Source organism: Pelophylax lessonae, assembly GCF_965119305.1.
Source record: "Pelophylax lessonae genome assembly, chromosome: 2".
Lineage (NCBI taxonomy): Eukaryota > Metazoa > Chordata > Amphibia > Anura > Ranidae > Pelophylax > Pelophylax lessonae.
In genome coordinates this window covers 231,043,155-231,058,710 of record NC_138769.1, presented here as the reverse complement: position 1 = coordinate 231,058,710, position 15,556 = coordinate 231,043,155, and the positions used below count along the sequence as shown (strand labels likewise).

Here is a 15,556-nt window from a genome sequence, read left to right as displayed (position 1 = left end):
TTGCTGACTGCCACTTCAATGACTCAACAGTGATAATGTTTAAAGGTTGCAGAGATGGGAGCGCGACCAGGTGTGATCACGGAAAGACATGTGTTCCTGGAGCTCCATTAACCTCCTGCTATTATCCCAGTGCCTTATATCACCATTCTTTTTCCCCTCAATCGGCTGCTGTGGTTTCCGTCATCCTGGGGATGTCAACCACCACCTCTAAACCCAAAGGGAAGGTACCACTACAACAGCGACAGACCCAACTCATCGCGAGCCAAAGGCCCAGGCCCCGCCTCCGCCATCTTGGCACCAGTGTCGTCCTCACCACACGGCAGTCAGTCAGACACAAGGAGCAGGTAACAGACGTGGCGGTGCAGCGCCCTGGGACACTTCCATCAGCGTCCCAGGAGCCAGAAGCTGACCCTGCCACCATCACCAAGCCCATCCTGGAAGCAATTGATGCATGCAAGGCTGCGCTGATGGTTCGTATTGACCGCTTAGCCTCGGAGTGTACCCTCATTAAACACGATCTCAAATAAGATCAGAGGCCGCCTTACATCAGCCGAGGATAGAATATCGGAGATTGAAGATAACACACACTCCCATGGCTCACAGCTCACCGAGCTCCAAGACCTGGTAAGATCGCCCCTGGAGCTCAATCCCAAGACCTTTCCTGGTAAGGTTTCCTAACTACAGACAGAGACATGCTCCTATCTGAAGCAAGAAAGCATCAAGATCTCAAGTTTTAAAATGCGTACATCATTTTTTTTCCTGATTTCTCAGCTGAAACACAGAGGAAGAAGCGCTCCTTTACAGATGTCTGGAGCCGATTTAGGGATAGAGAAAACAAGTACGTACAGCATGTTATATCCCAGCAGGCTTCGCATTCAACAAAACAAGTTGTAACATTTTTTGACACCCCAGAAAACAAGAGGCTTCTGAGTGGTTGGATAAAGAACCCTGAAACTTATTCAGGCACACATTTTGTTTACTGGGCAGAAGCCCCTTGACAAGCTTTCATTATCTTCTCCTTTCTTCATCCTTTTCCATGGATTGATGTTCAAATCCTTAGTGACTGATATTTTAAACATAATAGTGGTTTGAACTATACCCTGTATTCTACGTTGATGCACTTGCTTACACCAATCAATACTTTCATGAGACACTTTAATTCTTACCATTAATATGCACTGATACCAGACCTGACTATACGGAATCTCCCGTTGGAGAGGCGGTTAAACCTCAACAATTTTTCTTTGTTTTTGGGATCAAGCTGCATACCAGACATTTTCTTTTTGTTTAGTTTCTGGTATAACGGCAAAGGGGTGTTTAAACCAGCTAACCAGCAGTTGCTATTATATTGCACCAGCCATAGCAATGAGGTATCACATATTTGTCTGAAGCCTTTCTATTTCCATCAGAAAGTCATCTCTCACTCATTGGGACATTCATTTTGGTATGTGTTCTCATGGCTAACACTATAAATGTATCTCTTGGAATGTTAGAGGGATGAATAATACGTTCAAATAGGCAGCTGTTTTCCAGTACCTCAGAGTGATTAAACCACATGTCGTGCTCCTGCAGGAGACTCATCTTGATGGTGGTAAGATTTTACCCCTACATAGACCTTGGGTACAGAGTGCTCTCCACTCTACTTATTCCACCTTTGCCAGAGGGGTCTCCATTCTACTTAGCAAGGCAATTCCCTGTACTATTCACCAGGTGGCTTCTGATCTGGGGGGGCCGATATGTGGCTGTGGTATTAGACATTTGTCATCAGAAACTTCTGCTAGTGAATATTTATACAGTAAACCCCCCTCCATTGCGGGGGTTACGTTCCGGACCCAGCCGCGAAAAGTGAAATTCCGCGAAATAGAAAAACCCTATTAAAATGCATTGTAGGCATGATTTTTTTACTGTCACTGTACGTGTAGAAGCATTTTAAGGTCTTTAAACACACTTTTAAAACTATAGAAACTCATTTAAACACATAAAAGATACTTAGAGACAGAGCAAGAGCTATGAAAAACACAAAAATCTTTCATTTTTAATGATTTATATAGTAAAATAACATTACAAAAAAAACGCGAATTACCGGGACCGCAAAAACTGAACCGCGATGTAGCGGGGGATTACTGTATACTTCCTCCTTTCCAGGCTCAATTGCTATATGACTTAATGGTCAAATTGGCTCCACATGCCCATCTATCAGTGATATTGATGGGTGATTTCAATGCAATACTTAACCCCACCTTGGATTCTTCCAACCCCAACAGCCCAGGCTCAACAGAGTTGCTCTCCTGGGCCTCTGCTGCGGGGCACGCTGAGTTGTGGTGATGGAGGCATCCAAACGCCAGATGTTATTCTCATCTCTCTACCACTCATCGCTTATCAGCTAGATTAGACCTGACTTTTGGTAATGCCTCTCTCCTACCGTTAATTCAAGAGACGGACTATTTGGCTGGGGGCATCTCTGATCATATCCCACTGTCGGTCACACTGGTTTTTACAGCTGGGACCAGTAGGGGGGGTTGAAGGTTATCTTCGGGCTGGTTGCAAATTGATCAGGTTTCCTCTCATCTCCAAAAGTCTATTAAATCATATTGGTCCACAAACATTGACTCGGCTGATGCATCCTAAAATAAGATGCATTCAAGGCGATGATTGGGGGGGGGATGTATTTCAGTAATCAAAATAGCATGCAAAGATCATAATTCTGAAATTGTTGTTTTACAAAACAGGGGACGTGAGTGCGCGGAGGAACACGCTGCTTCTCCCTCAGATGCCACCTATATTTCCCTATTGGAGGCGCGGCGTCTGCTCTCACTGCATTTCACAGATTTGGCGCACACTGAAGCTGGGCGTAGGGGGGAGTCTCTATTCAAGCAAGGTGATAAAATGGTAAGCTATTGGCTATGTTGGTGGTGGACCAGAGAACCCCAGTAAGTATACCTGTTATTCGACAGATACTGTAGGTGGTGACCTAGTGTCAGACTCATCTAATATATTGACAGAATTTGTGGCGGAGATGGAAGAACTCATTCATATAGCCCATGACACTCCTGCCAAATATCACAAGAAATGGGCATGCTGGCTACACTTTATCAGCACCCCGGAATTTTCCACGCTCAGCCGTTGATTGCATTGCCATTTCCTGCCGGCCCTTTCTTGTTACTGGCCTCTCTTGCTACCACTTGCCCTGCCTGTGATTACTTCTCCTCCCCCCCCCCACCCTGGTGTCGTGGTGTGTATTCGTTTAGTGTGCGTCTGCTGGCCCTCCCACCCCCCCCCTTTTTTTTTTTTCTCCTCCCCCTCCCTCCAATCCCCTTCCTCCTTCCCACTCCCTGTCATGCGATACCCTCCCTCCCTTGTCCTATATGCTCTCTGCTGATTGGCTAAGCCAATTAGCGAGCACTCCCCACGCCTTCTGCGAACGCCTTGCCACATTGTACCTTGTAGCTCCATTCCCCCCTCCCACCTACTCCCCCTCATGAGTGTGTTTGTCCCATCCTGTAGAGGGAGGACGTTGAGTTTGGTCCTTTCTATAAGAGACACTTGCTTCTAGTAGCTCCTTATGGCCTTCTCCGAAGTGCCTTCACATGCCCAGCCTGTGTCCCTTGCTATGCCCTACTCCGTTTGGGCAACTTAAGGTGTCCTTTGCTCACTACATTTGTTGAGGAGATTTTCTCCTCGACTGCTGTTTATAAACTGTTATGCATCTATCGTTTTTTCTGTATTGTATATATTGTATTGGAATGTGCTATTTTCAAGTGTATTATGTATTCTCTTTTTTTACATGGCGTTCATTTCATGTAATGCTCTTTACCTATTTTTCAATAAATTGTTTTGAAAAAAAAAAAAAAGAATTTGTAAATTACTACTCTTACCTGTATGCCCCCATTCCATCGTACGACCTTTCTGCTTTAGAGGATCTGCTGGGAGGTCTGTCACTACCGGTGTTGTCGGAAGCAGACAGGGATTCCCTTGAGGCTCGGATCACGCCGTTGGAGGAAGAGGCAGCTATATCAGACTTCCCCTCGCACAAAGTCCCAGGGCCGGACAAATTTTCAGCAGATTTTTACAAATCTTATGTAGAACAGTTAGCCACTAGGATTAGTGCCTTCCTGACTCACTGTTTAGAACAACAGACTCTCCCTACCTCCATGTTGGATGCATATATGAGTTTACTTCTAACACCAGGCAAGGAACCTACGGCTTGTTTGTCCTATCGTCCCATAGCCTTATTCAATATGGACCTGAAAATTCTAACCAAAATGCTAGCGACCCGTTTAGCCAAAGTCATCCCCTCATTGGTCGATATTGATCAAACGGGGTTTATGCCTGGGAAATCCACAGACACCAATCTAAGAAGACTATACATACACCTTCAATTATCCACTGCGGAGTCACCCAAGAGGGTTATAGTATCTATAGGTATCGAGAAAGCTTTCGATTCTGTAGATTGGCAGTATATGTATAAGGTATTGGAGCTCATGAGCTTCTGGCCAAAGTCATGAAGTGATTTAACAATGGAGCCCTTCGCCATTGCTCTTAGAGCATTACAGGCGAAGGGGCTATCCAGGTAGGTACTATACGGGAATGCCTAGCATTATATGCAGATGACATCCTGCGGATGGTCCAGGGTCCTATTTCTTAAGGACCCTGGACCGTCTCTCAAAGCAGCGCTTAACATTCTAAATGAGTTTGCCATATACTCTGGACTAAAGGTAAATTGGGGAAAATCTTCCATCTTACCGTTAGATGACAATGCAAAGACCATAACATACCCCAGCCTTCCTTTACGGTAGGTCTCATCCATCACAAACCTAGGCATCCTGGTTACCGCAAAGGTTCAGGACTATATTACATTCAACCTTTTCCCTCTGGTAGCACAACTCCAACAAAAAGTACAAGCATGGAAAAAACTACCTTTGTCACTGATTGGGAGAATTAGTCTTCTTAAAATAAAGGTACTGCCGGTCATTCTATATTTCTTGCGGCACTCTCCAATTTGAGTACCTAAATCCTATTTCAAGAAATTGGATAGCATTACTGGATCATTCTGGTCACCAGGATCCCCCGTATAGGTCTTAGGGTTCTACAAGAACCCTAGGGCCAGGGTGGGTTCGCACTGCCGGATTGGAAAAAATACTTCTTGGCAGGGCAGATGGTGTTTGCCCTTAGCTGGTAGATAATGGGGATTCGGCCACAGTACTTGAAGCAGCACAACTTTGTCTGAGGTTGGCACTGTATAGAGGCCCCAGGTCCAGCCTCTTCTTGAGCCTGACAATAAACGCTACCATTAAAGCATGGGAAGTAATGACTAAATCGACATGTCCAAATTATAATGGCATATCGCCTTCCACCCCTCTCTGGATGAATCCTTGTCTCTCACACTTTTACTCCCTGCCTGATTTAATGATATTGGGGACCAGAGGTATTAAGACATTTGGGGACATCCCAAGGGAAGGGGATCTTCTGACATTTGATCAATTAAAACAAAGACATCAGTTACCTAATTCATACCTTTTTAGGTATTTTCAATTCCGTCACGCATTTCAAAGCCAATTTAGAGATGTGAGGGTAGAGACCCTGCCCTCAGACCTTGAGGACCTATAGTCAGCAGAAGATCTAGCCAAACCCTTATCGGTGGTATACAAAGAGTTATTCAAATAGGCTCCGTCTGCTGAGTCTAGATGCAGAGAGCAGTGGGCTATAGAGGTACCGGATATTCAGGGAGAGGACTGGGACCACCTGTGGGAAAAACCCTTCAAACACCTGGTGGTGGCCAGGGATAGGTTGATTCAGTTCAAATTTTTTTTACAGGATTTTCTATACCCCAGCCAGACTGGTAAATATCTATCCCACGTTCTCAGCTGAACGCTGGCGCTGTTCTTTCTCTCCCGTCAATGACCATATTTTTTCGAAGTGTCAGCAGATCCAGACTTTCTAGACTGAGGTCACCTCTTGTATTTCAGAGGTTCTTGCGGTCCCCATTCCTATGTCAGTTAGAGTGTGTCTCCTGGGCCTGGTAAATTAAGTTGTGCTCTCCCTTGCTCATAGAAGGCTTCTAAATATCCTCCTATTTTATGGTAGAAATACCATATTATACTTCTACACTAGAAAAAAACAGTTTGCCCCTCCAATTTCCTTTCGTAAGGGACTGGTAAACTCCATGATACCCTTCTATAGGGCAACCTAAATATCCCGGAGTTTGAATAAAAAATTTGATAAAGTATGGCAGTCCTGGATTAACTTAACTTCTACGCTGGGGTGAGAACTACCTATTTCCGAAATAAACAAATAAGTGGTTTTATATAGGAGCTAGGTAATCTTAAGTATCCCTATGGACCTTGCTGAGATGTGCACACATGCCTAATGGCTATTGGTTAATTTGTGCTTTCACATCCGATCAATGATATCTGGTGGACTTTATATCCTGATTTTTTTACTTTTTGAACAGCAAGATTAGGCTGGTTTTGTTTGTGGGAAAGGGGTGGGGAGGGAGGAGGGGTAGGGGAATTTCTCGGTTATAGTGAGATGTCCTATGTCTAGCCTACACTGCCTTATAGTTTTGTTTTGTATTATTTCTTATATGTATTATGTGAAATCATAATAAAAAAAAAAGGTTGCAGAGATGGTAACTCAAGATGATGAAATTTGCAGGAAACTACCTAAAACTGAAATCAGTGATGGGTAATGACTTTTTAATTGCCACATATTTTAAAATTTTCAGAACATTGGGCTTCCTCACTCTGAAACTTGCACTTTTCAAATAATTTCTAAGCAATTAAACACAATATTGTAATAAAATCAGTTCACTAATTGTAAGTCACTTTATAAGTGTTATATATATTTTTTTCAGATGGGAAATAACTGTGTACCAGGATAAGGTAATCACCACAGTCATGCAAAACTGATATCACAAAATAGTGATCTGAATTCAGAAAATACTCATCCAGACCCCTTAGAGAGTGTGCTTAAAAGACAGCACATTGAAGTGTGAAGGTTACCCCATGCTGCTAAAGCTTAGATATAGGGAATCATCTATGAAAATCTAAAAAATGTTTTTCCCATAGTGACTAATCAGAAATAAGCTGTTATTCTACAGGTAACAGATAAAAAAGGATAACAAACCTAAAATATTGATACTGTTCCTTTTAAGCATGTTATACAGCACAGTGCTTGTGCTGTGTAATTTGGTCCCTTCTATCACCTAAAAAACCTGGCTGATCCTGCCAGTTTCTGCCCTCCCCCTTGTACACTGACCACGGTGTATATAGGCTGCTGAGCCCTGACACCGTGGTCAGTGTATGTGCCTCCGTCATCAGCAGCTCTACTCTCTGCTCTCCTGTGTCTTCTCTGTCCTCCCCCCCCCCCCGCCTGTCAGCTCCATGTCATGGCCCGCCCGCCCTTCTTGCTGCTGTCTCTGTGTTTTATAAAATAAAAATGCTGTATATACAATGTGCTGCTCGGCGATCACGTGACCAGCTGGCTCTCTCTCCTCCTCTCCTCCCAAGTGACGTTAGCAGGGGAATCGCGACCCAGCCCACCCCCCCCCCCCCCGGCAGCTGTCAGACGGAGAGAGGAGAGAGCCAGTCAGTCATGTGATCGCCGACCAGCACAATGAAATAAGGTATATACTGCATTTTTTTTTTTAACACAGAGACAGATATATGCGGGCTTAGGAGACAAGCAGGGTTATATGAAGTCCTGCAAGTGGCTTAACAATCACTTTAATGTGTGCAGGGCAGTTTTATATATCAACCATATTACTGTCTTGAAATCATAGTTGCTACTTGGTAAGTATTCTTTGTTAAGTGATGACCCATAATTCTATACCTACCTTGCCAAGTATGTGCTGTACTTGGATTTTTTTTCTTTGTACTATCTCATTTATTCAATAAAATGTTTAGGAAACAAAAAAAAAAAAAAAAAAAAAGGGTTCTTCCCTGCTACAAACCTAAAACTTTACAAAGCTAGTTAAAATAGTCATTTTCCACAAGTAGACCTATAAATGTCTATACAAATAACATGCAAACCATAGCACACTCACCTATCAGACAGGAGGGTCTTCAGTGGATTACTGGAAACTGGTGTTTTAAATGGTCTAGTGAGTTCTTTTTTGTCATCCGTGTTTGGACATTTCTGAAACCGTCTGCAGAAAGGCATATTAAATAATCATAGTTAAATCCAAGATCAGATGAACACCTTGAGGGGAATTTACCTTAACTGGAGCAGCCAGAGTCTGGAGCAGATGTGCATAGCAACCAATCAGCTTCCATCTTTCTTTTTCAAAGTTTACCAGGACAAGCTGATGTTAGAAGTTGATTGGTTGCCATGCACAGCTACTCCAGATTCTGTTTGCATCCTACCCTGTTTTATTTTGAATTTCAGCATTTACGTAGTCATTAAGGAAAATAAAAGTCACGCATAAAATATATAAAGAGTGTTTGTGCACTGCCACCTAACCAAAATAACTATCTATTGGCTGCTGCTATTACAATATGCGTTCCCACATACAATATAAAGTACAGATATAAAGGGTGACTGCTCTACCAAAATAATGTGACAAATAATCCTCAGTCAATAAGGCACAATTGACATCAAATGTGTTCGGTATATGTAATCCTATGCACAAGTTTTATCAAGTCCAAATCAAGAGCAAGACAGAAAAAGAAAAAACCCAAAAGTCCAAAAGCAATGCTCCAGTATAGCTTTTTCACAAAAGAAAGACAGTGCATAAGGAATTCATGGATTCCCTCTGTGCTCCAGTAAAACATGCAATAGTGCTCCGCCACCAGGTGAAATGGATGCTCACCCTATTACAAGACCCACATATGGGCCAACACAGCTTGTAAGAAAATACTGTCTCGCACACTAGCTGGTCCTCCTCTTAGATCCTCCTTATTAGCATACCAATATCCAATAGCAATAGCTTCACAAAGTGCCTACACACATAGAGATCAGATCCTCACCTGGCAATCAGAGAAACCTGCAGAAATCCAAGAGATCCAGGAATTCCTTAGTCACTGTTTTTCTTCTGTGAAAAAGCTATACTGGAGCATTGCTTTTGGACTTTTTGGGATTTTTCTTTTTCTTTCTTGCTCTTGATTTGGACTTGATAAGACTTTTGCACTAAGATTACATATAGCTGACGTGTTTGACGTCAATTGTGCCTTATCGATTGAGGATTGTTATTAGTCCCATTATTTAGGCAACGCAAATCACCTCATTGTATATCTGTAAAAGTCATGCATATATTCTTGACCCCAGTGTGTTGTAACATAGTGACTCCTCCAGAATTCTGATTCACCAGGGATGCTATCAGAAGGCATATTACCTAAGATGTAACCAAAAGCTTAGGGTGTCTTCAGGAGAAGCACAGCAGTTAGTGTAAAGATTTTTCAAATTCCACCCCACCCCCCTCTTTCACTGCAAGGGTCAAATGCTTGTTTTTGTATAGAGGAAACATAAAAAGCAAGTATTAAAGTGACAATAGATTTATTTTTTTAAATTCTATTGAAGTATGTATTCTCAATTAAAAAAAATAATACCTTCTATATTTCAATATTATATATTATTATGGGAAGTAAAAGTCATGCATACATTCTTGACCCCGGTGTGTTGTAACATAGTGACTCCTCCAGAATTACCCAAGAGCAGAAAACAGCGGGACTTTATAAAGTGTGTACCTCCCCCTTCAGTGCTACTATAAACACACATTTAGTAAAAAAATTTCTTTATTGAATTACAAACATTTGAAATTAAAAATTCCAGTAATTGAAAAATTACATTTCCTAAAATCAAAGGACGATATTGCATTTTATACAAAGTAACCCATAATAACACCCTCAAAGCTACGGATTCCTCCCCTTCCAAATCCCCTTCCAAATCAGTTATATAGCACAGTAAAGCCAAGATGTAAAGAGGACAGGGCTCCTCCCAACGCATTTCGCCTTATGGCTTCTTCAGGGATGTTTAGATAAGGGTACAGATAAATTATTTGGGAGAATAATAGCAATTTCGAAGAGAGTCACAGGTATTGCTATCAGTCAAGTCAGATAGCTACTAGTAGCCAGGAACATCAAGGGTTAAACCAACCCGAAAAAGGGGGGACCCTTCTATCATGTATCCAAAAAAGGGCAGGAAAGGAGGGGGAGACAAGGGGCTCCACTTCAACTAATCTCCCACACAAAGAGAGGAAGGGAAACTTCAGATAAATTCCCCACAAATTCCAGAGGGAGAGAGATCACTGTATTAGGTTCAGTAAAAACCTCTATACTCTTCACGCAGTCCCCTCTTACTCAGCCATTATGCTACGAACCTCTTCTACCAGGTACCTCCTCCAGAATTCTGACTCACTAGACGCTGTCAGATGGCATATTTACTGAGACATAACCAAAAGCTTAGGGTGTCATTCAGCAGAAGCACACCAGTTGGTGTATCTTACTATGGCACATCAACTGTTCATAGTCACCTTAAACGTTTTACTGTATTTTCAATTTAACATTTTAAAAACTGCACCCCTTCCCTGCAAGGGTTAAATGTTTTTTTGTATAGAGGAAACATAAAAAGCAGGTATACTTAAAGTGAAAATAATTTTTTTATTTGTTTTTTATAATTGTATTCAAGTATGTATTCTCAATTCTAAAAAAAAGTACCTTTTATAGACCTAAGCCTTTTTCAAATTTCTGTTTTTTTCTGCTGTGATAGGACTTCCTGGTAGAAGGTGACTACATTCATTCTCCATGCCACCACTGTAGCCATTCTCTTTTGCTTGTTCCTGAGATGGACTAAAATCTATGGACTATGAGATTTGTAGTGTAAATAGAGCAGTACACATGACTGCAACTAACGTGCACTGCTCATTCCAAACAAAAGGAAGTGAGGCGGAAAAGAAGAAGTTTGGGAACTCATGAAGGATTTTACAGGGAGGCAGAAAAACACAATAAGAAATGATGAAAAGTAGATTTTAGGGCCAATAACTAGTGGATGTGTATAGATCATTTTTGTAGAACAAGAATATTTGAAGAATATTTTAAAGAATAAAGATAAAGAACTTCTTTGTTCCCGTGGCAGCCTGTGCTCTTCTCTACTCTCTAATGCTCCAGGATTTAGGTAGCCCCTTGGTGTCCTCACCTACAATGCAGGACTGTTGGTAGAAATGTCCATAAGTATGGTACCTGACAGTTGAGCCTTTTAAAAGAGAAGTATGGCCAAAGGTTTTTTTTTATCATTCTTTTCTTGTGGGTCACAGGACTGCACTTACTTTTGCTCTCCAGCTACCCAGAATCAATCGACAACAGACTATAGCGTGCAACAGCTGATGTCACAGAACTGCTCCAGGCTCAGGAAGGATACCGAACATATTGTCAGGATCCACTCAGCTGCCTGATTGAAAGCTGAACCGCAAGCTGCACCCAACTCCTCTTTTGCCTGGCTCCCCATTGAGCGCTTAAGGGGCAGAGCAGAAAGCAGGGACTGACAGGTCTCAGTCTGCTCTAAGCAGACCGAGAGCTGATTGATTAGCAGTTATGTGAGAGCTCATTTGTCAGTCTTAGAGCCAACATGAGACAGGTGCAGCATCACACTGATGCTGAAGCATAGAGGTGAGTAGTTTGTTTTTTTTGGAGCTCCAAACTTCTCCTTTAAGCTCGTCTTCTCCCATTAGTTACATGACACACAGAATAGAGGTATGCTAATGATTTATCCATTCTTTGATACACAAAAAACAAACTGATTAGTCACCAATGGTCATTACCTCTGTCTTTGTCCTCTGCTTGAGCCAGATACTCTACTGCTCTTTGTAGACACAATCTGACAATGAACCGTTCCTAGAAGCAGCATAAGGCACATTGGTCCAGCTTGTTCACTCACACTTGCCACAGGCACCAAGCAGTACAGCACTATCGAGATCACTATAAAATAATAAAGGGTAAAATCAGAGATGCTGGGAATATAAAAAAAAAAAAAAACACACTTGAAAACAGTAAAACGGTTTTAGATTTTGGCAGCATATAAAGTTTGAAAAAAAAAAAGCAATTATATCTCAGCCCACAAGAGATAGCGACAGCCAAGAGTGTGGGATGTACTGTAATGCTGAAAACTGGAAAAAAAGATGTCAACCACCCACAGAAGGCAAGAAATAAAAATGTTATGTTTATGTGTAATATAATACTAAAAGGGGACCACAGGCAACACAAAATGTGTAATAAATATGTAAACTAAAAAGGTTTTTTACTTTTGTGTTATAGATCCATGGTTTGAAACACAAAACTACCTGGCTGTTTTGTGAATTGTGAATTCTTAGCATTGAGGCTAGCTTCACATCACATGCGGTGGGACTGCGTTGGCTGGGTATTTCAGCACAGCCCCACCGCATGTGGTGGGCTGTGCAAAATGCCTTGTCTCCCATGTGCCCAGTTCACACCACTGCGTTGCAACGGTGTGTGGATACGGTGCGCTGAATGCAGTACTTTTTATCAGCGCAGTGCAAAGCAATCCACTGCCTCACAGAGTGTGGCCAGCAATTTAACTCAGCCCCACTGCACTGCATTGTACACCAGCCCTAACAGAAAATGCATAGCATGCACAACTGAATATTTCAGAACAGTTGTACCCTTTCAATGCAGTTGATGCGCATTTACTGCATGTCTATTTTGTGAAAGGCGAAACATGTGGGTGTCTATTTATAAAACAAATTTCTGTGGGAATATCTCAATTGTTCAGAAAGCCATCAAAAATATTCTCTTGCCTTGTCATACATTTATTTCCTATGATCGTCAGCTCTGCCTAGTGGCCATAATGCACTGTTTTTCCTGAAATACTGAATTATGGCCACTAGCTAACAATTATTGCAAATATACGTATTGGACAAATTATGGTGATTATTTGTGAAAGCTGTGCAAGTGCTTGAGATATATGCACAGCTTTTTTTTTTTTTATAAATAGACCTTTAGGTGTGTACACTCAACCACGTTTCTAAAAAGGGGTAAATGATTATAGGGGGTACTGAGTTGTGTTTGAAATATTTTTGTAATTGTTTGTATACATTGAATTGAAATCTAATAAAAATTATTGAAGAAAAAAAGCTGTCAATCAGCAGTAAGGCTCAGTTCACATCTATACAGTTTGCGACTGATACAGTGCATTTTGCAGTGTGTTCTGAATTTTTGTACACACATTTTTGACACATTTTTCATGCAAATATTTTTCTCTCTAAACAAACTGTGTATAGCTGGTTGTTAAGGAGTGGGCTGACCGGCCGCCGCATTCTTAGCAACCGATAAGTCCTCAGCTGTCAGTAGGCTTCCCTCCTGACAGCTGAATGTAAAAACAAGAATTGCAGGCAATAAAAAAAAAATCAGCAGAAAAATGGTGTGGGCCCCCCCTCCCCCCCAATTCATACCAGGCCCTTATCCAAGCATGCAGTCCAAAAGGTCAAGAAAGGGAGAGGGATGAGCGAGCCACATGCCCAATGCCAAAGCACCTTGTCCCCATGTTGATGGGGACAATGACCTCCACCCTACAATCCTGGCTGGTGGTTATGGGGGTCTGCTGATGGGGGGCTTATCAGAATCTGAAATCCCCCTTTTTTTTTTTTGAAAATTCTTTTTATTTGTTTTTTGAAAAGAAGTACAAAAACAGAGCCATTGGGCATACCCTGGCTCAAGACAATACAAAAAGAAGATACATAACAAGTACAACTATTATAAAACAAAAACCCCCGAACAAGGCTGCAGCTATAGTATATGCAAAATCATGCTTCACCAGTGAAAGGCAGTGTCTGAAGGAAGAGTCCGGTTACTGTGGAACACCCGAGGACATGGAAAAAGTGGCATAGGCCCAGTCCTCCCCAACTGAACAGAAGACAAGCAATAATAGAGATTACGGAGCTACAGCATCAGGGCCCGCACAATCGTTAGCAGTTTCCCCTGCCTCCAACCATATGCCCCTGAAATCCCCCTTTAACAAGGGTGCCCCCAGATCCCTGCCCCCCATGTGAATAAGTCCTACCCATTCACCAAAAAAAGGGTAAAAATTGAGTAAAGACTCTAAACGAGTTTTTGACAAGTCTTTTATTAAAAAATAAAATACAATGTCCCCCGGTGTAGATCCTTCGTCAATCACGACGCCCTTCACATCCGAAGAAAGAAAATAAAAAGCTCTGCTTGCGCCAAAGGCTCCCACCGTCTCCTGCTCCGCCGACTGACAGTTCTTAAATAGCTAAAGGGCAGGGCCACCTGTTGGCATCACAGGGGGGGGGGGGTGTCACCAGTGGCCCAGCATGCCCCATACTCATCCACACAGTTTTTTTGCCGATTTTTTAAATAGTTTTTACATTCAGCTGTTGTTAAAGATGTGGCAGCCGGCTTCCAGGCCTGCTCCTTAACAACCAGCTGTGTGTTATAGAGAGAAAAAAAGAAAGCACATTTTGAAATGCATCAAAACGCAACACTTTTGCTTTTGCTGTGCTTTTGGTGTGGGTCCTTCAAAGTCTATTACATGCAAAACACCAATCTGCTGCTGGAAAAAAAGTCTCTGACCCTTTCCAAAAACACACAGGCTGAAAAATGCATAGATGTGAACGTGTACCATAGGAAACCCTGTTAAATGGACTGTAGTGTGTTTTTGCAAACTGCAAAATGCACAAAAAAATGGATAGGTGTGAACCAAGCCTTAGTTGGTGGCGAACACTGGCACACAAACTCTGAGTGCTTATGCTGATGAAATGTTGTTTGCATCAAAACTGCTTCTCTCCATATATGTCAATGAGAATACAAAAGCAAGTTGATACAGCTTAAAAGCAGGTCAAATGCAGGTCAGAAGGGAGCTAACTGCAGGTCAAATGCACCTATGAATAAACTCTGAATTATCTCGGCAGTGTCTCAGACTGGTCTCAAATGCAGGCAGAATGCACCTGAAAGTAATCTCCATTTGCCTATCAACAGAGGTTCTAAACATAGAATTGCTCAGGGCATAGTGTTTCTTGGTATTTCAATGCAGAAGGGATAGGGATCTTCTGCTCTCCCTCCTAAAGGTGTGCTCATGATGCCCCTGGCTCAAAAGAAAGTAAATTGACCCACAAGAATAAGAAAAGGGAAGAGGGAGCAATCTGAACCTTCCAGCCACACAATACCAATTTTTTTTTTTTGTAAAATATTAAAGATGAGATAGTGACCAATAAATAGATACAAATATGTAAACCCTTAAAATTGTGTGCAACCACAAAATTGCAATGAAACAATGTACCCACATTTTATAAATATGACCCTTAAAAACCTTTGGAACAAATCAGCTTAGCATTAATCGTAAATGAAATATTCCACTCACTCCGACATTTGTGGTGATGTATAATATGTGTTATACAATAGTTGCTTCAGCATGTGGGGGTGGGGGCCTTTTACATATTTTTTAACTTTTTTTAAAATTACATTTTGAGTTTTTAAAAATGTTTTAACATTTTATTTCACAAATTCTTTAATGGAATTGAATTGGGTGGGAATAAGTCCTCTTTACGATTGTGGGAGACATAGACTGTGCTTGACCAACTGTTTACCTAGCT

General features: G+C 41.8%; 1 protein-coding gene across 1 annotated transcript in view; it reads right to left on the bottom strand.

The window, feature by feature from the left end:
• Positions 1-15,556, bottom strand: part of PHTF1 (putative homeodomain transcription factor 1) — a 322,940-nt gene that overhangs the window by 200,633 nt on the left and 106,751 nt on the right. The window contains exons 6-7 of the mRNA XM_082246092.1: positions 11,753-11,909; positions 8,045-8,146 (exon numbers count right to left, since the gene is read on the bottom strand). Coding sequence (XP_082102218.1) covers positions 8,045-8,146; positions 11,753-11,909 — 259 coding nt within the window. The remainder of the gene's footprint in view (positions 1-8,044; positions 8,147-11,752; positions 11,910-15,556) is intronic.